Source organism: Maylandia zebra, linkage group LG12 (assembly GCF_041146795.1).
Source record: "Maylandia zebra isolate NMK-2024a linkage group LG12, Mzebra_GT3a, whole genome shotgun sequence".
Lineage (NCBI taxonomy): Eukaryota > Metazoa > Chordata > Actinopteri > Cichliformes > Cichlidae > Maylandia > Maylandia zebra.
Genome location: NC_135178.1, coordinates 13,681,833 through 13,705,359, shown reverse-complemented (window position 1 = coordinate 13,705,359; position 23,527 = coordinate 13,681,833). Strand labels below are relative to the sequence as shown.

General features: G+C 41.6%; 1 protein-coding gene across 8 annotated transcripts in view; it reads left to right on the top strand.

The window, feature by feature from the left end:
- The window catches only part of pbx3b (pre-B-cell leukemia homeobox 3b), a 56,868-nt gene that overhangs the window by 1,585 nt on the left and 31,756 nt on the right, over positions 1-23,527 (top strand). For 5 of the 8 annotated variants that reach the window (XM_004544165.4, XM_004544167.4, XM_004544172.6 and 2 more), the window contains exon 2: positions 548-621. In XM_004544165.4, the coding sequence (XP_004544222.1) occupies positions 548-621 (74 nt within the window). Of the gene's footprint in view, positions 1-541; positions 622-23,527 lie in introns of all 8 variants that reach the window. The other 3 variants (XM_004544164.4, XM_004544166.4, XM_004544168.6) reach the window with 1 other exon arrangement.

Sequence of the window (23,527 nt, the reverse complement as noted above, 5' to 3'; positions counted from 1 at the left end):
AAAGAAAAAACAAAACAAAACGCCGAACGCATCATTATTGAGATGTGGCCCGTTTAACTTAACTCCCCAATGCACAACAATAGGCTGGAGTGGCTTTAATGATAATCTCACTCTGAGGTGTATTTATTGCCTCGCAAAGCTTTAACACAGTGAAAGTTGCCACTGAGGGAAGCACAGCATTTTAGTTAAACTGTCCTAGTGAGCACGTGTTTTATAAATGTTCATTCATCTACAAAAGTCTACGTGGTGTTGAAACACAATTAATGCCAGTGGGCTCATGTTATGCAGGGAATTGCCACTGAGACTAATATTTACATTAGGGCTTGGTGTTATTTGGTGTTTTAAAAAAAATAAAAATACTATGACACAGTATACATTTTAGAAGAAAATGCTAACTTTCTGAAGAAGAGGCTTGGAACATTGGAAGGCATTATTAAAGTGGCAACTAAACTTAAAAGCGTGTCCAACCCTATTAACTGTTTGTGTCAGACATGTGAACTATCAGTGAACTTATTTCAGTATTTTATTTTCTCTTATACTGAAACAGGAAACACGGACTGAACTGTCACAGAATGAAACCAGCACTCTTCAGCGTTCTCTGTGAAATCAAAGAAAAGACAGGTAAGATCTTTGTCTAAAATACTGTAATATCAAACTATAAACTCCATCGTTACAGTGATACATGCAATTGGAGAATCAATAAAAACACAGGCATTTTTTTTTTACCTCTCAGTGAGCTGATGACAGCCTGCATCCAGGTTATAGGTGACCTCTGACCGAATGAATCAGTCACTTTTTAAAAATATGTCACCGTACCACGCAGAAACTCCCGTTGTCACGGAACAATAGGCAGAGTCTTCTTCCACTGAAGATGCTCTTTTTTTTTCTTCTGCAAGTGTGCTTTAAAGCACTGGTTTGCTTGGATTTGAACATAAAGTGCGCTCCAGATTTCACACTCACCACCCTGCCAGTGAAGAGGCTGGGGAAGTCCCGTAGCATATGCTCTACATATCCTAGATCACACAGAATCCATGCTGGAAAACCTGACAACGTTTTGCCATCAACTTATAAGAGATTTTTTTATTAGTCAAATCATACGATGGGCTCGCAGAATTAATAATTCGACTGCAGTTGTATGAAAGCCTTCCTGCAAAGGTGGATGGTTAATCTTGAAAAATGCAAACAACACATCTCCTGGAAGCTTAGTTAGAGAAAAGGATTGTGAAATAATAATAAAAAAATCCTCTTTTTATATATTTATATGAGCATAAACTGTTATTTCTGTTTTTTAGGACTAGGATTGAAAACCTTTAGCATGCACACACACTTCATTCATATATTATTGAGAGTTGTAATTACAAGCGTTCATTTTTTTATAGCTTAAACTTTGTGTTTTTTTTTTATTTCAAGTCCAAACCTGTATCCCATGAGATTATTGGTTTTACACCTTATGGTCTATTTTCTTAAATAAGGACGCTGGCTTTTTGATGACAATTTTTTTGCAGACAATGCTTATTGAACAGGTGCTTCAAATATCTACTCTCCTATATGTTAGCTATTTATTTTTCTAGTAATATGTATTTTTAAAATGATGAACGAATTTGACTCTACTAGAAAAAAAAGGAGTAAACCTGGTGTTTTGTCAGATTTGTGACCTTTGTGCGGTTTATGAGGAAATTAGCTTGAAGGAGGTCATAAAAGTTTATGAACTTCCTCAACACAGGTGGCGTCCACAGGGGCAGGCCGAGGGTCCACAGTCTAGCCGAGCTGCTCTGCTATGTTTGTGAGCCTGTTGATTTCAGGCAATGAAAGAGACGGAGCAATAATAAAAAAAGAGTAGATGCAGATCAAACACGATGCCAGCTTTGAGGCGGAAGTGTTGCTGCGATTGTAGAATGTGGAGCTCACTGAAAAAAACAAGTATTAGAAGTGATTTTTAGTTTCAGACCCAAACCACTTTCCCACATCAGTTTTACTTGTTTGTTTGTTTGAAGTTATAATGGCTCCTGTTTGAATGTTTAAGCTGTGTGAACTCGAGTCATTCAAGTTAGCATGGAAATTATTTAAAGCAACATCATTTGGTGTGTCCACGTGCACGTTTGATCGAGATCCTGGTAAGAAGTGAGTGTGAAAAAGAGACGAGACAGAGGAGGAGAGTGAGCACAAGCCTGCGTGCGTGCATGTGTGTATGTATGTGTGCATGGTTAACCTGTGGTTTAGAGTCACAGCCTCCCCCTCTTAGCCATTGACAGAGCTCAGCTGGTCTGGTGGCCTTGTTGACCGGTCTGCTTTTCCAGCTCACAGTAAGCCTTTCACTGGCTCCTACAGCATCATTCACAAGGCTTCCTTGGCCCTTTCATGTCTGTTGAGATGGCACATGGGGCCGCTGTCTTTTAGCCATGGAGCCCACCGCTGCCTGAAAATGGCTTTTAATAATAAATTTGAAAGTGGTCCAAGAATCATCAGTGTAATTACTGCACACATGTATCATGTTATCAGGGCTTATTGCATGGTGTGCAGGTGATTAGTAAGACTAAGGTCTGGCTTTCGTATTATTTTGTGACGAAGATGGCGAGACTCAGTTGCATTTTGAAATGATTGCGTTTTGGAACGGAAAGGTTAAGAAAATGCATTTTCTAGTAATAGCAAGACACTTCAAAGCGTTTTTTTCCAAGGTGTTTGGAAGTTTATGGCACTCTTTTAACTGTTATTGTAGAGCTACGGGCACATTTCTGCATTGCTAATGCCCTCGAAGTATTAATTCACTTTGATATGCTAATTAGAGAGCATTATGCAAGAAATGAGATTAAGTGGCAGCATGAAGTCATTTGCCTGTCACTAAATTGAGTGTTTTAGCAGGAAGGCTTTTTCCTCCAAAATTTCTTGGTTTTGCATTTAGATAAGCTGAATGTGAGATTTGGTTGGCAAGTGTTGTTCTTTGTGCTTTCATGTGTGTGATCTTTTTTTTCCCCTTTAGGTTGATACATAAAAAAAGACAAACAAATCAAAATCTTTCATGTCTCTAACTGTTTTAGGACAAAGGATACATTCACGCTGTACCTTTCCCCCCCCTTAGGCTTCATGAGGAGACAATGAATGCATTGAGTGAAAATTGCCTGCGATTCAGATGAGTTTTGCAGTTATTCCTCTGTGCTGGGTTTGTTTTATCCTGCTGGCTACTCCCTTGTCTTGCTCTCTTGCTTGGAAGAGAGGCTCACAGCAGCAGGAGCAGCGGGAGCGGCAAGAATAACAAAGGTGAAAGATTACCTCCATATGGTATTTCTGACCAGGAAAAGAGAGGTTCTGTAGCAAGACTCCTCTTTGATGTGAGGTTTAATCAATAGAAAGAGATTACAGAAAACTATTACAGGCTAAATCATGGAGTACTACAGAGAGGCTTAGCCCTCTCCACAGCTCTCTCAGCTGCGTGGCGCTTCTTTGGCTGCATATTGACTTGTTGTTTTCGTGACCTTTGACTCATCAGGTTCAGAAATGGGGGGTCTGGAGAGGTAGGGGAAGGAGGGAGGGAATGTGGCAGAGATTCAGGCTGATGAATGCTGCGATCCTGTGTCAGAGGCAGTGGATTAGGGAGGGTACTGCACTCACAGGTCGAGGCGGTGTCGCCGTTTGGTGTTTTTTTTTGTGCACGTTTTTGATATGGCTTCTGAAAGAGCTGAACGTGCTTTCACGTGTGCATTTGGGTCTGTCCACGCTGTGTTCGGTGCTCGACTGAGAAAGACTGTGCTCACTAAATACAGTTCAGGATGAGCCTGTAATTAACCACATGCAAGCCGGACTAAAAGTGTTACCTGAAGTAAATAGAGTTAGGACTGAGTGGGTAAGCATTTCTGAATTCTGTAGGGAACATGAATTTTAGTGCTGCCAAAGTTAATGAGGAAACTAGTTCTAATTGTATTATTATTATTATGATTATATTTTTATTACAATTTTTTTCCCCTCAAAATTAAGGAGCTAGGGAACAAAAATATATGTTATTTTAGTCAATTCTTTTCTTTTCTTTTTTTTTGGTTCTACCTCATGGGTTTTTCTTCATCCTGAAAAGGCTCCAGTAAATGCATGACAGAGAACAGAAAGCTATTCAGCAGCAGACACAATTGACTTTGGCTGCTTTTTGTCTCAGAGAGCCCCAGTGATGCGGCTGCACTGACTAGATAGTGTTGTGCCGAATGGCTTGCGCACAGCTGGGTTCTTGACTGGCTCAGTGTCAGGGCCACTAGTGCTTCCCCTTCTAAAGCACAAGGGGGACCGAGGAAGATGTGGCTATTATCTAAGTAGCTCCCAAATACCCTCCATTTCCCCATCATCAAAGATGAAAAGAAGGAGAGCCAGACAAAGAGGAAAAAAACAGAGTATACATATTGGTTTCATTTGGAAGGGTAAATGCTTTTGTGTTGTGGCGATAGATGTCTCTGCAGCTGTAGTGGCTGGTATCTGCACGTACAGAACCTCAAATCTTTATTTATTTATTTATTTTTTTGGGGGGGGGGGGGGGGGGGGTGATCTAGTGCTGTCCTTCCATCTACGCACGCACCCATCTTCTTGCACACATCTCCCTCTCTCCCCCTCGAATCGCTTCAAGCGTTTTCTGCGGGCTCCTGCGCGATCAACAGCTCATAATTGTTTTTTGCACATACGTTATGCAAATGAGCCTTTATGGCAACTGGCATAACAATTAGCATCCTCCAACAATATTTTAGTAGGTTAATTGCGAAATTTCTGAATTGTACATCTGAGTTGTTAATTAGGCATGACAGAGGTGGTGAAATAGTTATCTTCAGGCGGTGGCAGCCAGCAGAGGCTGCTTTGGATGCAAAAAGGAAGGATTGATTGAAATTAGTTTACAGCAGTAGGAGCGTGCCTGCTGGAGACTCTTTGCATGCCCCTCTTGCTTTTTGTGGCATCTGTTTGTTGCTGAATGCAAAAAGCACGAGGCAGACGCAAACGTGAAGAAGGTGGGTCACGTTTTGACACCTGTAGAAATATTGCGCTTTTTTTTTTTTTGGCTGTTTGAAGAAATACTCGTCCTGCTGTTGTTTTTAATTTTTATTTTTTTATGTCACTGCAGCTGGACTGTAAACAATTTTATAACTTATTTATTCCACTTTTTATTTTTGCATTTTTTTTAAATGTTAAAGTTAAATGTAGCAGGGAAAAACAAAATAAAATATCCATCTGTATTTATTTATTTATTCATAGGCTAAAATGTATTGACGAAAAAAAAATTGTTGCAAAATCTAAAACCCCTTTTAATGCGTTTCTGATTATGAAAACACATTTCATTATGCGTTTTTCTTCCTTTACACTCGTAGTGATTCTATATGATTTCAAGCTATAGCTGGAGTTTATTTACAAGTAAGTAAATAAAGTCACAAAGAGACTTTATTTTAAAATTACTCTCCAAGTCTCTTGTGTCATGATGTTCATTACTGTGTCACCCGATGGCCAAGTGTATGTAATGCCATAGAGCTGGTTATTAGTGTAAAAAGCGTTACAGTGAAAGACTGGCGCAAAGCAAGTCCTCTCTCAGTAATGACTCTGCTATTTATAGGTCCCTATTTCATTAGCCCTAGTGTTTCAGGGAAGAGTCTTCCTCATGGGACAATAGACACCATGATGTTCATTTACTCTTGTACACATTACATGTGGACAACTAAGTGACCCATCATCTGTGAGTGCAAGAACATGGACAGCGCTCTTGAATTTCCTCCTAATTTAGCTTTTTTTGTGCCTGTGTTTAATCTTTTTTAATAGATGGACTTTTTTTGGAGGGGATGTGTGTGTGTGCGTGTGTGTGTGTGTGTGTGTGTGTGTGTGTGTGTGTGTGTGTGTGTGTGTGTGTGTGTGTGTGAAGGTGTTACAGGTGATGCGGTTCTCTTGCTAAAATGATGAAGGAGTTAAAGCCACCAGTCACTAAATGCACACATTTGTAATATCTCGACACCGTGGCGGTTTGCGGCTTGTTGTGTGACAAAAGCGACGTGATACACAATCGTCACCTTTCTTCTCTTTACACACGATTGTTTTCCAAAAACGGGGGAAGGAAAAAAAGGGGCTCTTTGCTGTCTCTGCTACATTTGCGAGCTTGAAAATGTAGCCCCTCTCCCCATTGTTCCAGATGCCATTGTTCCACGTTTCATACATTAGAATGATATATTGAAGGCAGAAATGGGAAAAAGACTGCAATGCAATGAAATTTTAATCAGCGTCTTCTGCTGCTTTAATAAGGCAAATAATTCTTATTGGCTGCTGTGTTAAGATTTCTAATATTTAATTCATAACAAACCTTGCATTATTCTGCTCTTGCCCTAAGACAAGCTCCACTCTGCTGCCTGCTAAAAGGCAACGATGGAGGAGTGGAGGGGGTGTTAAAGGAAGTGCACACCCAGCATTTTTCTTATCAGTTTTGGCATAAATATCACACTGTTTTGATATCGTCCGTGAATTCAAATATCTGTTTAAAATCATTTTAACTAAATGTGTCACTGGAGCTAATGATGGAGAAACTGGGCTGGCACTCCTGGTGATCAGTGGACAAAGACTTAAGTAGCTTTCTTTGTAATTTTGTCAGCAGTCAGTTAAGTGCAACCATTTGCCGGGCTAACTGTCTTTTTATTTTCTTTAGTCCTTGAAGTTCATTTTTGCGTCTGAAGTAATGGAGAGATGGCGAGGGGCCAGCAGCTAGGTGCTGGCTCATGTTACAGAGAAACGGTGGGACCTGTTTTCGTCTCTCGGTGAAATGGCTTAATTGGTGTCAGAGCCCCAGGGATAAAGGCCTCTTGCTCTGAAACACAGCCACACAGGCCCTGTCTTCCCTCAAACCAGGAGGAACGGCCGACGTCTGCTGGTGAATGAGGACTAAGCCGTGGCATAACAATACCAAATGATGTTTGGGATGACAGAAATTAATATGCACTTGCTCCCAGAAAGCTATGATTAATGACGGCGAGCAGGGAAATGCTGTCCCTCCTTTTGCTCCTCTTTGATGGGGGATTGAAAACCAAAAAGAAGGAGGGAAAAAAAGGCTGGTTTCTCCTCTCTTTAGAAAGTGGAGGAAGTACATTACACACTGCTATTCTTTTTTTTTTTCTTACTTTATCCTCAAGCAAGAGGCAGGAAAATACCGAGCACTGGTAATGAATTTTGGAACCATTCAGTAACATTGTGACCTACTATATTGTCCCGTTGCAAAATCCTCACAAATACATGGATCCTTTTGCAAAGCTGCTCAACCACTGGTCATAACTCTAGTTAAGAATCTGATATCTAATGTTATCTGTAATCGCTAAAAAAAATTAGCAAATGTAATTTTAATAAGAGTTAATAAGAGATGACCTGACGATGGCTTCTTTTCGTATAGAATTTTACGCACGCCCATTGATTCCAAGCCAAAGGTGTGAACAAAATGGTGGTGTGCTGTTGCCATGATAATGATCTGTATCTGTTGTGTCCTAGGAGGAGACGCATGAATATTTAATTGTGTCTGCTCGAGAGATTCCCCAGACCCTTCTGTTCATTTCTTACTTTCTCTAATGCGTTTCCACCCTCCCAGGTACTTCCTCTCTAAGTAATGGAGAATTAAAGCGTGCATTAAAATGATCTAAATTGCAATGTAAGGGATTTCTAAGGACATTTGTCTCAGCACAATGCGGCTGAAAATTCAAATGGCAAGTTTTGACAACGGACATTCTGCTGACACCGTGTATTTGCTTCACGTTGGCTCCTCAAATAAGCATTTCCTCTGTCAAAGTGATTGATATGTATTAAGCGTGCGCTTTTTACATCACGCCGCTTTGGGAGATAATGTGGGTGCGCGCATATAAGTTTTAAACAGCGAATGAGTTCCCCCTCATATTGATCTATTTGTGTTGGCGGAGTGGCAGGTGCTATACGAAGACTGTGTCAGCTTTGATTGTTTGTGTCAGTGATCCGAGCCGACACTGAGCTCTTTTACTGTTCGTCACTGCACTTGCTTCCTGTTGATGAATGGCAGCGCACTGCACAGATCCTCAAAAAAAACCTCGTGTCTGTGCTGTCTCACCAGCCCTCTGAATCAACCTTGGATCTCAGAGATTTTTTTATCTCTTATGTGTACACTTGGATTTTTTTCCAATTCTTTTTATTTTGTAATGCTAAACTGTGGGACATACCTAAAATGTCCACAGGACTTTAAAAAAAAATTTTTTTTTAATGAAATCCAATAATGTAAAAGCTTTCAATGGGAAAGGGAACATCAGTTGATGAGGGACAGGAGGTGTGGTTCCTCTCCTTCTCTAAATATTCAAGTTTAGTTCTTAACGTGCATCTGTGTGTGTGAGTGTGTGTGTGTGTGTGTGTGTGTTGGCAGGCATGCTAGGTTATGGCGTGAAGGTGAGCCTCTGTAAGTATGCAGAGCACGGCGGGCCTCGCACGGGTGCTGAAGGAGAGCATGGAGTGGCAGAGTTAATTTATTTAATGACTGAGCGTCTTATATCTCCCCAGCCCTGATTAGAATCCATGCTTGATGAGGGAAGCGATAGAGGGGAGTGCGCTGCCCCTAGGCCCTAGCACGTACATTCACGGTTTTCTTTCTCCAGTGCCTATTCCCCCCCCCCCCCCTCCCAATCCACTGGGTTTTGCAATAAAAAAAGAAAGACATAAAAGGGAAAAGTGCACCACCAAGTAGGATAATAACCGCTTGTGTCCGTCACGATATTTCGTGATTATGTCCGTACATGTGATCGTTTTGTTGCACACTGGCAGGAAATGCAGCTCTGAGCCTGATTAAATGTGCGTGTTCGTGTGTGTGTGTGCGTGTGTGTGTGTGTGGCGTGCTCCGTGATAAAGACGAAGTGCTGTGGAGCTCCATGAACGTGGGAAAGCCAAACAGAGCGTGTCACTTTGGCAGCACGGGCTGTCAGCATTGGGGAGCTGCAGTTGTAAAAACCATGACCTTCCTCTTTGCCAGCATGTCTCTTGCAGAGCCAAAGCACTGCCCTGTAGATCTGGGCTGGCTGTGGGAGGGAATACAAACACGGAGAGAGGGACAGTTGGAAAAAAAAAATGGCAAGAGCCATAATTGTGAGGAAGGGGCGGCTGAAGTAATGAAATACTTCTTGGAGCTATCATAACTGAGAAGGTGAGGGAGGGAAAGCAAAGAGGGGGGAAAACACTCGGCGGCTTCTAACATTTCCACGAGCCATCATCAGTAATGCCGCTGCAGCCTCACAAACCAGAAATTATTTCTTCAGGCGTCGCTGTCAAGTGTTATTCAAATAACACCAGCCTCACATTTGAATAACAGCCGACATTTTGAATTAATTAATCAGACAAGATAGTCTGGGCCTTTTCTCATTAGTCTACAGGTCAGGCTGGGGAAGATATATGCGCCGGTGATGATATACTTGTCTTTAATAGTGATTTATGGAGATTTTGGATTGTACTCGATTTGTCAAAGGGCCTGGTAGCAGAAAAATAGAAGAGTGTATATTTCATTACCTAATCTTTGATACGTTCCACGATGCTAAAAGATACAGTCCCGTTGTGTAGCTGCACAGGAAGCTCTTTTTATATTCGCTCTTCTTGAGTGAAGAGGCACACACACACACACACAGAAACACAAAGACACACATTTAATCTCATACTGTAGGCTTCCCATTTTACTTTTCCTATGCAATTAAGCGAGAGCTGTAAATTATAACTGTACCCTACTTTAATTATCGTGGTGTAAAAATAGAGTTCCTGTCTTTGAGAGGATTTCATTAACTTACTCAATATTCCATGTCAGCTCGGAGGATCACAAGATTGCAGTGAGGTTTGTGTTTAACATCCTCTGAAACAAGTGGGTTACTTACATAGATGCTATTTAATTAATAGGAGGAGCAAATAGCAGTGGGTTTGCATGTAAATATAGACTCCATATCTCCCTGGCTGTAGTTGACCTCAGCTGGTTTGACATTTTATTTGGGTTTCATAGTGGGTTTTGTGCGTGCGTGTGTGTGTCTGAGTGTGTGTGTGTGGTCACAGCGAGCAAAAAAAGTACAGTTTTGAAAAGGATAGTGCTCATCATGTAGTGTCACTTACTTCATGGGTTGTTAGATATGAAGTTCATCAGCAGCTATTTGTATATATATATTTTCTAACATACAGCGGGTTTAATTACCCAGAGTAGACATGTACATCTGTGATTTTATGCTGCACAACATGTGTGTGTGTGTGTGTGTGTGAGTGCTGGAGAGTGTCAGGAAGCTACGAGCTGTTGCCATTCCAGTGAGCAGCCCACACAAAATGCACCAACACCAGTGTGACAAAACATTCAAATAAATTGCTGTCAGGCTGCCGAAACACCAAGTGCAGCGATTTTTATCTGACATGTGGAAGACCCAGACATGCAGTCCTGACAAGTAACGCCGGAGCACCTGTGAGAGACGAGCGATAAAAATCAGGATACGCCTGATCCTCGGCATAACAATACCTATCATTACTTGATATTATTACTCTTCTTTAAGAGAGAGCTCAAGATGGAAAGATAGTCTCAACGCGTTGGCTTCTTTTAAAGTCTGGATAATAAATGATCTTTGGCCGCTGTTTATTTAGACGCCCACCCCCAAAGAAGAATTTATGGTTAAGTGGAATTATGAAGGCTGATGGCTTTTCAACAAGTATTAAAATGGCTTTTACATTCATGCAGAATTGTTTATTACTCTGAGAAAATGGTCGTATTTTTTTTTTTTTGTCTGAAGGTTCAATATAAAAAGTGCTAGTGTTTGAAAATTTAATTTACTGGTCTAGCATCAGCATTCACAGATGCAATCAAATGCACAACACACACACACACACACACACACACACACACACACACACACACACACACACACACACGTTCTTAAATATTTACATTAGGCTTTTATAATGTTTAACGCTCTTGAGTAATTCTGCTTTTTAGTTCTTTGCAGCTTAAATAGAATTTAGTGCAAAAATCAACCTGACTGATGATCCTGATTGACTTAGTTTCACCGCTGCACGCAGCATGGAGGCACAAATTAATACTAAGAGAGTCTGCGTTGCTTCACTTATTCTCATTGAGTCTCCAAAATTGACTCAGTAATTCTTAAATCCAATTGAGAAGCATTAAAAATGTGCTTTTTTCGAATCTCCGAGACAAAGGACTCACTGTGCAATGTGCCATCCATTCTCTACTGTATTGTTATTTTCTCCCTTATAGGTTACTAATGAGGAATCGGCCCTCATTATGATTTTAAGGATGAGAGAGGAAAGCTTTTAATTAATGATACGTAAATGGTTCTGAATTGATTATGTTAGAATATCAAGAGAGATGGGTAGAAGCTGTGGTGTAATATATTTTAATTAAGAATTAATTAAAAATGATGGCAATTTTATAGAGGCAGAAAATAGAAGAATTTATTCTCTGTCACAATTAAATCAGCCCCTGATTTAATAAACAGACACATGCTGTATTCACTGAAGAGTTATATTTATACGTTGCGAGGCAGAATTATCCCAAATATTAAAAAAAAAAAAAAAAGATCAGCGCAGTGTGTCAGTGGTCGACCACAAGCTGGGTTCTCTGGGGTTAATGGTGATTTATCTCATTCCTAATTCATGAGATCCTCCTGGTCTGTGTTAGGTGGATCAATAAAGCTGTGTTTCCTTTTTGAATTCAGTGTCTACAATTAGATTTGCGACGTGGAACACAATTAGAAGTAAGACATGAATGCATGTTTTTATCTCTGGTGGCAAGTGAATGTGCGCTCCCAAAAGATATCAATCTGTTTATGAGGTAAAAAGATTTGTGTGAAAAAGATGACTTGTGACTAGACGTGGACCCTTGTTAACCCTTTTAATTGTTATCTGCTTTCTTTCATTCATTCTTCGGGGCATGGGGAAGCGGAGGACGGCGCATTAGCCGTGCGCGCCGCTATTAAAGGGAGAGAGGTCTTTGTTTTCTGCTAACAGTGGCGTACATGCTCCGTGCTAAACTCCGCGATCAATGGCAGAGAGGCTGCTATCACAGCACTCGATGCAGGCGTAGCTCAGGGGGGCGGGTGGGGAGGGGGGGGGGGGGCATGCGGCGGGGGTCCCTGGTGGTTCATTTTGATTGGAGCGCAGAGTTTTGTGTTGAAAGGCGAGGGAGAGACAGGCTGTTGGAAGCAAATCCCCCTGGATCAGTTAGAGCTTTGCAACAAAAACACCTTGATATTCCTGGGAACATTTGCTTAGGAAAAAGAATGAATTTAAATAAACGGGCAACGAGAGAATGAAATGATCTAAAGCATTTCTGAAGGTTTCTGTGCTCAGAGAAAGCTCGTGTATCTCTGGCTTAGAATTAATTTAGCAGCCACTTTTCAAATCACAGTAAAGCGCTGCAGTGTACAAAATGGAAATCAGTGTAGCTGAAGTGTTTTGGTAATGACGTTCAGCAGTCTTAAAAAAAATTAAAGTTTTTTAAACAAATGAAATATATAGTAGGTGGAGGGTGTTTAAGATGGTGTTAAGTTGATTGTTTGTGTAGCAGCGTGTGAAAGAAAGCCTATATTAGCTAACCAATCTAGAGTGGGAGTAAGAAGAAGAAATGCCCTTTATTAAACACTGAATAGATTATTAGTCCGAGTCTCCTCACGCGAGATCACCCATAGAGGCTCAGAGCCATCAACAGTCACGTGCGTGCACATCGAACGTCTGTGAGTGCGCACACAAATATAAACGCGTACGTGACGCGCAGAGGGACACATGTTGAGGAAACACGCACAGGGGCCCCAGATGTGTTCATGCATGCACACGCTGTATATATTGCACGCACGCCAGTGGCTGGCAGAGCATCTTCTTTTTTGACACCTGCAACTAGTTGCAATACATCACTGTCAGGATCACTTTCTCCACCCATCCGCATTTGCACGTTAGTTATCCGCGGAGGCCTTCGTCAAAAAGTTGAGCAGTCCTGACATCAGCTCCCTTGTGGGAACCGAAAAGGTGAAGTTGTGCTGGGAGTTGCCGCGGCGGGTGTCATCGCTGGCTGTACTCGCTGCACCCAACAGCACCGTAATGACTACTGAAGAGAGAAATGATGCTTTAACATGTAACTGTTATGCCATATTAATTGTGTGATGGGCACGTGAAGGGAGATTGTGAACGGCAAAGCCAAACACGTTGCTTTCATCCTGATACTTTTCCCAAGTTACAACAAATATTGTCATAAAATGGAGGGAAAGACATGATAAAAAGCCAGGTGGAGCTTATTTTATTTGGCGGTTCTTCTAGTAAATGTACTTGTGTAAGTGACGACGAGTTTGGCTGTTAAGGAGGAAGTAGTGAGGGCATGCTACCCCTTCTGTGAGCCCACTGCGGAGATGAGGAGAGCCTGAGAGTGGCATTGCTAGCAGTGAGCACCAACAGCGCACTGGCCACGACAGAGAAGAGGTGGGGAGTAGCGGTTGGTGGGTGGGTAAGGTGGGGGTGGGGGTCAGTATCTGAACTGGCTGATGGGAGCCAGAACATGAAACAATGCCGGGGGAACGTCTGGTGGGTTCGCTGCACAGAATTACAAGCGAGGGAGCAGGCCTGCTGAGGCAATTACAGCTTAATGGGGTCATTTGGAAGGCAATTGCCAGGGGTTAATGTAGTATGGAGAGATGAGGTGAGATTGAAGTGAAATTTTTGGCTAGAAAATGTGTTCAAATGAAAAGGGAGCAGGCAGACAAGTCGTGCACTGATGGGGTGGGAGGTTGATTGGGGGAACTGGAATGCAGGCTTTCACTGCCACACAGAGAGACATTAGGCCTGACCGTTCACTCCAATGTACACCAGTGCAGGCAAGTGCACATGTCTGCACAGGTACTTTTGCACTCTTTCTCCTTTTGGCCTCTACTTTCTGCCCAAACTGCGAACAAGAGGCCCTCTGTTAGCACTCTGCTTCTGAACACTGCCTGTATTACCCACAGGTTTTCTTTTGCCTTATATTACTTGTGATATCAATTCCTGCATTGGGAGCATCAACCATCAGGGTACAAAATTGATTTTTTTTTTTTTTGTGCAATACAGAGAAAGATGTGTCAGATAAAATACAAGAGGCACCTTAGAGAACAAGGATAAAAAGGATCATTATGTGCTGTTACGTTAGCCAGTTCATTACCTTAATTGCTCAACATAATCCGGTGTTGGAAGGGTGCATTGGAGCTTTGGGAAGGAGTCTTTGCCAGGGCTTCCTACCCCGGGTCTCATCTCCCTGATCCCCTGATCTGCAGTAAGCAGACTGATCATGCTAAAGCTAAACTTTGATCAAAGCCAAACTTATTTAAGGTCAGCCATGTGAAATCTCCTGGGAGCTGCAGTGTGCGCCGAAGCGGACTGCGATATAGGAAGTAGTACAGCGCTGTGGCTTGCTGCTGCTGCCGGTGACCGTGCTGGATCACTGGACAGCAATAGCATTATCATCAGCCCTTTCAAGTCTTCAGCATTTTTACACGATTATGCTCAACAGTGGAACTTAAAACCATCCACGGCTGGAGATTCCTTGAGAGTGCGTTCTCGCTCGCACTCTTATCCTTCTCTGTCTGTCTTTTTCTCCCCCTCGCTCTCTGTCGTCTCTGTGAAGTCTGTGTATCCCCTTCCCTCCCCCCTCCCCTTTCCCCATCTACACAGGGTTTTGGCCAAGAGCCGGCCACTTCACTGAGGCAGATTTTCCCAGGCTCCCCGAAGGCTATTTTACCAGGATTCCCATTAGATCTTTACCCATTACCAATGTTCCAAGTCATTTACAGAAGAATCTATTTATTTTATGTCGTAATGAATTCATTTGCCAAGCCTATTCTTAATGAAACTCTTCTTTTAACATGCATGAATGAATCATTTACTGTATTTTGTATATTTGGTTTGATTTTTATCTGTCACTGTCTCTGAATATGCCCCAAATCATTCCCACAGTATGCTCTCCGTCACAGTGCGATATTGCACAATGCAGAGGTGGTGGAGCATTGTGTCAGTGCTGCAGGAAAAACAAGGATGATGCAACTGTGTTGTCATTTTAGATTGACAAATAGACAGTGGCAGACCATCAGAAAGGGGAAGAGAGTGGAATGGTATCGCTGACAAACTGCTATGACCTTTGGGGTCCTTTGGCCTCCAGAGTGCAAGGCACATACAGTGTTTACCGCAGGTCAGCAGCAGCATGAACATGTTGCTCCCCCATGGAGAAAAAGCCTATTGCGCTCATCGCACCGAATCATCAACACCAATAATTGGTCAGATAATCTTTAGTCAACTGAACGCGTAGTTCCAAAATATGTTTAAAAAAATTTAAAAATACAGAATCTGGGCGTTATTTTAGCTTTGAAACAACTATTAATTGGCTGTGTCGAATATGCCAAATTCAGTCTGTAGTGCTTGAAGCCATGACATCATCCAAAGAGAAGTAGAACTCTCAAAGCTGGTAGGCACTTCTCTTTCCCGTGTTCCATGTCACTAAAGCATCCCATCAAAGCTCGCCTCCTTCCTGTTGTAAGGTAGGGAAAAAAAATCGATGCTGCAATCTTTTCTTTTTGCCTCCTCCAATCCGTAATTGAAATGGAAAATCAAATGAACGGCAAGCAGATAATTGTTTTATCAATATTCCCTGCCTGCCCTACAAGGGTCAGTGCAGAATGATCATGAGTCGGGGATATGACGAGGACAAAATGTGAAATTGAACAGCTAGGAGGCAATAAATCAGCCTTGACAACTAAGAGTGACCAGCATGTAGCTGCAGCAGGCAGCTCTCCCTTCAGAATTTGTCCTAAAGCTGTCTGCACTAAATGGGGAATATTCATCTCATTATTGTTACACTTAATATTGCTATCAAATATTATTCTTAGAGTCCAGACGGGAAGTCAAGGTCACCCCTTCTATTATTGTTGTCATTGTTAGTGCGTGATATTGAGACTATAATGGAGGGCAATGCCATATGGTCTGCTAGGCTTACAAAGAGACAAAGAATAGATTTAGTGACTTGTTGTGAGTTGAGCAAATTGGTTTGTTGTTTGGTTTCCCTTTGATGACTCCTACCGCTTAACTTAACATCAGATTACATGAACTTTATATTAACTTATGTTAACTTACATTCTGTTGATTATATTTCTTTGGAGCTGGAGTTTTCAGAAGATAACGCTGTGCTGCAAAAGTCTGTTTTTGTTTTACATCCAAAATCTGCAAATAGGCTGAACTATAAAATCAAAATAAAATGAATGAATGAATGAATGTTAGAAGCTACAGTAAGGCCACACTCATCAAGTAATCAATTAATTACTAATTAGTGATCAGCGATGCATGCTAGCTTTTTTTATGTTCTCCTGTTCTTATGCATCTTTAAAAAAAAACATTGTGCCAGCTTTCCATGTCTTGCAAAAACTGCAGATAAAACTGTTGCCAGGAATCGACATCTTAAATCATGTGACATCCCTTCCCATCTGGCTCATCCAGTTGCAAGGCATTGACAAAAATATGAAATTGATTTGGTTGACGGGTGTTAAAGAGCCGACAGGAGAATGTCACAAACAATGAATGGTCACAGCTTGGAGGAAAATCAATGACAGAGGTTGAAGCCAGTCTAGAGTGCTACTTGGCAGCGTTACACTGTTCCTGGGAAAGAGCTGTCTTCTGGCCCTGGTTGTCTGATCAAAAGGAGAACTTGATCGTTTTAATGATGGAGGATACGATAAAGATGACAGCTGAAATAAGGACGCTGGAGCAAAGATTGTCTGACTTTTGTGTAGGTCGAAGCTAATGCGTTGTTTGCAATTCATTTTAGAGATTTTTATCCATATCCATAATTTGATGTGTGGCTGTAATTTAAAGCACATAGGTGTGCTTATAGCCTTTTCAGTATAACTTTGCATGGTGGAGATGTATAAATAACACTGGTTTACAGTCAACAGATGAGAGGAAACAAATCCCTTTTAGTTTTACTGTTTGGATTATCATCCTTGAAAAAAAAAATGAATTGGCAGAGTGTCTTTCAAGTGGACAAAGTGATGAAAATCCCCCCTACTTTGTTGGGATTGCAGTTGTAAGCTTTGCACCATATGCTACTTTCCTCTTTAGCTGGGATTATGCCATCATTATTGCTGATAAAAGCTGTTTACTGCCTTGGCTCCAAATCGATGCTCGGGGCGCTCTGAAACTGGCATTCCCTCTCCAGAAGAGTTCATTCCCTGCCAGCTGCTCAGGATTCAACCCCCTTTTGTTTAAGATTTCACAGTTTTTGTAATGTTTATTTTCTATTTAGCCCCCCTCCCCCACTACCACCTTCCCCCCCATGGATTTTTTTTCTGCATTAGCATATGTTTACAATAATTTGACATTTACATTTGATTTGCTTACAGCAGATTGAAGGTGTCTGAGGCATGGTTTTTACAATACTCCTGGAGCTACTGTGCTGGAAAATTCAGTACATACAAATAATAAGGCCTGTTTGGAGTCGAGGCTTTTGGTAGCGAGGAAGCTGTCGTGGTACTGAAAATACCCTGATTTTACAGCAACATCCTAAAGGCTTCCTTCTCACACTGTTACCAATCAATGGCATAATCAGTCAATGCAGATGCAGCTCGACAGCTGTGTTAAGATAACAACCGGTTCTCATGACTATACGGGCCCAGATGACCTTGTGCGCTTCAAATTAATAATGTAAAATCAACACAAGACAACCACCCCCCTGGTTCCCATGCAGACGATGATGAACTACCTTTTTGCCTTACCATCAAAGGCCACTCAGACTAAGTCATGTTTCAAGGCATATACAATAATGTCACTTTTTTTTCTTCAACCCCCCAACTTAGGCTCCATGTCCCTTAAATAATGTCTCTCACTCTTCCTCTACAGCTCTCTAGTACCCAGGGAAATCATACTGATCAATATTTCCCATTTTAGAGGAACTGCAGCAAACATTCACACAGGATTTACTGTAGCCCTCTGTTAGACTTTAATCAAGCTATAATTTAGATCCAACAAACAAAAGGTTCCCTAGAAAATAAATGGAAAGTCTATTTGCAATTTTACAGGTTTTTCTCTTTTATTGGGCTTATTTAGTCTTTTGTTGTTGTGCAGATTGTGCTGTAGTAGTTTTTATCTATCTATCTATCTATCTATCTATCTATCTATCTATCTATCTATCTATCTATCTATCTATCTATCTATCTATCTATCTATCTATCTATCTATCTATCTATCTATCTATCTATCTATCTATCTATCTATCTATCTACTGATTTTTTTCCCTTGTTCTTTATGCATGTGCTTGGATGCATTGATAATGTCTTCACAGGGCATAAATCAGAACATGCTATCTCAGTACTTCTTTATATTGGTCAAGGGCCATTGAGCAAAACAGCTTAATGCGCCCTTAACCATTTCAGTCATGGCAGAAAGTAGAAAGACTGCTGACTGGCTGACACCCCATGTAGTCTGTTTACTGTTTAACTTTAAAGTGCTAGAGATTTTCCTAAAATGTTCCTGTTTCTTATATGCCACCCTGATGTATGCCATTCAATGGTGACATACATAAAATGAGATAACCAGAATTATTTATTCGAAAGTCAAAATAATGAAACCTCCACGTACGACTGGAACAAACTACGAGACATTTTAGGTTTGCCTCATGATCTTTGCTTGAACTTGAGAACTGGGTGAGGAGAGTTAAGGCTTTCGTTGACTGTTGCCCATGGCAGGTGGTGGCAGAGCATGTGTGGTCCCCCATCACAGGTGTGTGCAATTAGCCTGACAGCTACTCCTGGATCACCATGAAATAAGACCCTCTACTCTTTATGTGACTATGCTCGTGTGATTTTTCTTTTTTTTTAAAAACATGCTTACATGTGCATCATAGTGGTTACCAGCAAATACAGATTGCTGTACCCTGAAAAGATCTTGTATAAGCGCCCTATGGTGCAGCAGTGTCAACGATAGCACACTGTGTAGATCCAAACTGGGTGTTGCTGCGAGGTAAGAGAATTTGTGTGCCGTTTATTCAACCTCCCGTAATGGGGAACGGACTTGGAAGAGAAGAGAGGGTAATGTATTGGAAAATATCCCTTTCAGCACCTCAGCATAACTTGTCATAGGTCAGGCTTAAAACGTAGCTTGATACAGTTATTAACTCTAATCCGGGCATAAACACAAATCCTCAAGCACCAGCCCAATTAATAATTTGCATAATTAACATGCATTTTAAATAGAGGCTGGTCTTGTCGTTGCCAAGGCAGGGATGGGGGTAATTAGGGCTAACGGAGCAGCGCCTAGGGCCCTTACCCGCAGACGTGCTGCAGTCATTTCCAGCAAAGGGATTGACAACTGCAAGACAAGCTCCCTCGGCTTAGAGCAAAACCCCTTTGACAGAATTAATAGTTGACAAACTGCTCCTAAAGCCCTGGCATTGTTTCTGTCAGTTGTTTGGTTTGATGTCACTGTTAGACATTATAAATCAATAGTGTCAGGATTTAGTAATGTTTATAGCCAGCCATGGTTTATTATTTCATGTGACTGTCATGGACAAATAGTATTTATCATAGCTGTCTATAAATTATTGCAGACAGACTGTTGGTTTACCCAAACCCATTCTGCTCTTGCAGGGGCCCCTTCCAACATCCACTTACATATTTAGAGTAATTTATTTTACCAGCCACATTAACCCTTTGCTTTCTCGTAGTCCTCTGAGACTTGTCATCGTAGGCCGACCGCTTCTCTTTCACCGGCACATCAAAACAGCTGATCAAAGCTCATTTCGGGCTCCTTGTTTTCGGATTTCTTTTTGACACTCTTTATTTTCGAATGTGTTTTTCAAAGGGCTTGGAGCTCCGATTAACAACATTGACAGCCTACATCCTTTCATGTTTGTGCACGGCATGTCAGTGGCTCGTCTCGCTTAGGTAGAAAACGTGTGATTACGCGGAGAGATACTTTCTTCAGAACGAAATCATCGTTAAGTGTTTTGGTAAGAAAGTCCACTCCTGCTTCATCAGTGTCACTCTTGACAAATTTATAACGCGTTCGTTCAGTCAGACGCCTTTCACTGAAACAAAATGGTCTAACCTTTGCGTCAGTGTTACACTCATCAAAAACAATTAGAATCATGGCTTTTAATGAGATGATTGATTGGTCAGCTCTCGCAACACTTTGTCAACACAGAGCAAGAACACAAACGCTGCATTCAGTGATTGATGCTATCTGGTCACATTACCATTACTTACACTACTGCGTGGATTTATCTTGTTTACATTTGGTATCATAATGAATACGTAACAATGAGACGTTATTGACCAGCGGACTTTGCGCAGAGCAGTCGCCATTCAGCTGCATCGATGAATTTTGTGCCATTTTCTTCTTCAGACAGACATGAATGCAAATAGCTTTTGCAATTCCCCAAGTAATGTTTTGAATTAAAGTGTCTTTGAAAGCTTTTTCCATGGCTGCAAAAGCACTAAAAAGAGAGAAGAGCAGGTAAACTGAGCTGAAGCTGTGGTATTGATCAGCTGTGCCATCGACTATAAGGTCCACTTTCAGCAGGGAGGTCATTAGTTACTCCTGTGTGCTAATTCATCCCTGGGTTGAGGCGAATCTGTTAGAATGCTAATTCACTACTATGATCTGACAGCTGGGGTAAAGAAAGGGGCAAGCAGGCTGCGGCATAGAGAAGCAGAGGAGGGAGCTGCAACGGCTTAGTGGTAGGGTCTTGTGTTTGGGTAAAGAGGATGACTTCAGTTCATGGGAGTGTGCACAGAAAAAGGGGTGCGCAGCTGACCCCTGCTGTCTTTGCCCCCTAGCAGTAATGATGTAAAAGAAAGATGATTGGTGTCCACATTTAACTTGCATTTGCAGTCCACTTGAGAGGTCCAGTATGCGTGACCTACCTTGATTAAGCCCGGGGCTGCCTTGGACTGTACCCTTTAGACTGAAACAAAAAGTGGAAGCTCACAGGAGAAAGCTGAGCCTGTATAATTGGGCCAAGTAGAGCTGCGGGAGGCAGCCAGTCTCCGCTTTGCCTTTTGTATATTCATGACCCCCCTGACTTGATTGATGGAAGGATAGCATTTGGTGACACTGTCATTTGCAAGTTGAAAAGGTAGTGTAGTGGCTGGAGCGGCACTGTGGCTGTGCCTTAGAAGGGCCACGGAGGAGGCTCATTTCTATGCTGATGATATCCAGCCCCCTCTCATTTTCTTTGTCTCCGTTAGAAGGACATCTGCTGACAACACAGAGTTTAAAAGGAACCGAGTTGAAAATGAAACGGGGATAAAGGAACATGCATCTGCGTGTTTGCATGTGAAAAGCATGTGGTTAAACCACGATTTTAACAAGCGTGAAAGTTTGCTATTTGATATCTGCACAACTGTCGTATAATTTCAGATTTGAGCATTTTTGGAAGCGCCTGGCTCGAGAAAGGAAATATATGTTGTAGCTTTGAGCAGACGTTATAAATGATCTCATCGGCACATATTAAAAACAGGTTGGTTTGAGTTTTACAGATTAAAATCGCATCTCACTGATAGTTCTTTCCATAGCAGCTACAACAGTGATCCACTCCTATCTCTGTTTACGGCCCTCTGAAGTAAAGCCCTCTGTTGCACTGATGTCAGGGTTATTATACTTTTAGGATGATTAATGAGGATTAACTTCATCTTCTGTTTACACTTAAAACTTATTGTATGACGATAAAAAGTCTAATTTATAGCCCCCAAAGCTATTTTTTTTCTCTTCATCTTTAATACCCTGTTAGATTTTATAACATCAAAATGTGTAAGTTTTTTCACAACACCATCTAAAAATTGTACAATGTCAGTTATGGTTTTTTAACCTTTCTGGGCTTACCTCATCATCGTGTGACTGTCAAATTATTTATGTGAAAGAAAAACAACAAAAAAAGGCCGACATTCATTGGACTCTTAGTGCAAAATAAGTCACTGTATTGTGCTATTTTCTCAGAAAGAGACATGAGGACAGGCAAAGAGGGAAAAAAAAGTGTAAAGAAACTGCAGCACCTCTCCAGTGAAACTAACATGTTTTCTGCCGTGGACCTGCAAACCAGTTGTTATTTTTCAGCCTTCCCCCTCAGCAACACCACAGTCAGTTTAAAAATGAATATTCTGAAAGTGGAGTTTGCTGTAACCGTACAGTAGTGTAAAAAGCCAAACCATCACCCTCTTTCTCCTGAAGGCACCAGAAACCAAAAAGTGTGGGTACTATATACGTTATACTGCCTTTGACTGAACATTACTCTCACTAGAATGGAGAAGCTGCGGCTCTGTTAGAAATGGTTAACCATCTCTCCATATCTATAAAACACTGTCGTGTCGTCGCAATTAAGTTGACAGCCTGGTCCGGACAGTAGAAGTGTGACACCTGACATCAAAAGGTGAATGAGACTTTCAAAGGCTGAAGATGTGAAGATGTCTTAAGCTATCTAAATATTATTCACGCTTTGCAGCACTTTGATTGTGTAAAAAAAAAGACGGGGGTTGGTGATTGAAATATCAGTTTCCTAGAGACACTCCTGCTATCCCTTCAGCACTACAACCCACACTTATCAGAGCCACAATTTATAGCCGCGGTGTGAAGTGTTCGCCTGCAACTCCCATCTTTGTATTTACACCAATTAGCACATAAACTCTAATTACTGAGATCAAGCGAACTGGGAGTCCATAAATGCAAAGCGACACGGAGAGCCAAGTCAGCTGACAGAGAGGGTAGGTGACAATAAATAGGGAAGTATCAATTAGGCATCAATGACGCGATGATGCATGCGTATGCTGGGAGGTGTCACGCGGGGGACGGGGGGTAGGAGTGTGAAATGTGTGGGGGCAGCAGGGTCCGCAGAAAGCGCAGGTTGTGGGATCTTGTAACTCACGTGCAGTCGCACAGAGCGGTGACACGTTGATTGTACAACATATCTCCATATTAACACCGAGCTGCAAGTGCGCACTTGTCTCTTGTGTCTCAGTGAAAAGTGGTATTTATCACAGCACTGCACTCCTCATAAAGTAACAATTAACACATGCTAATTTGAGGGGCAGGCGACAAAGGTATAAAAGTTGGCTCGAAATAAAAGGAAACGAATACGCTACGGCAAAGGGTCATGGAAGAAGCATCAACACTGGGGGACAGATTTGATATTCTGAACTTGTGTTTAATTACGGGGACTTGAAGCCCAGTGGCGGATGAAGAAAGTAGAGGCTTCACATAATGACTCGAAATGGATCTTAGACTACGCTTGAACCGCAGGTTAAGCCCAGTAAATTGAACTTGATCAAAGGCTATAGCAGTAAAAAACTATGGCTCGGCACATTAATCTAACAAACGCATAAAACAGGACTGGCTCAGTTCTATAAATTAAACTCTGGCTGCGATAATGCTGATCTGGAGAAATTTTGCCGGCATTGGCTCAAGCTGCCTCTGTACATCCCAAGCCTTGTTATCCCCTTGTCTTGATCTGGATCAGTGTTATCTTTTCCCCTCTCCTTGTGCAGCTTGATTTTTTCTTCTTTTTTTTTTT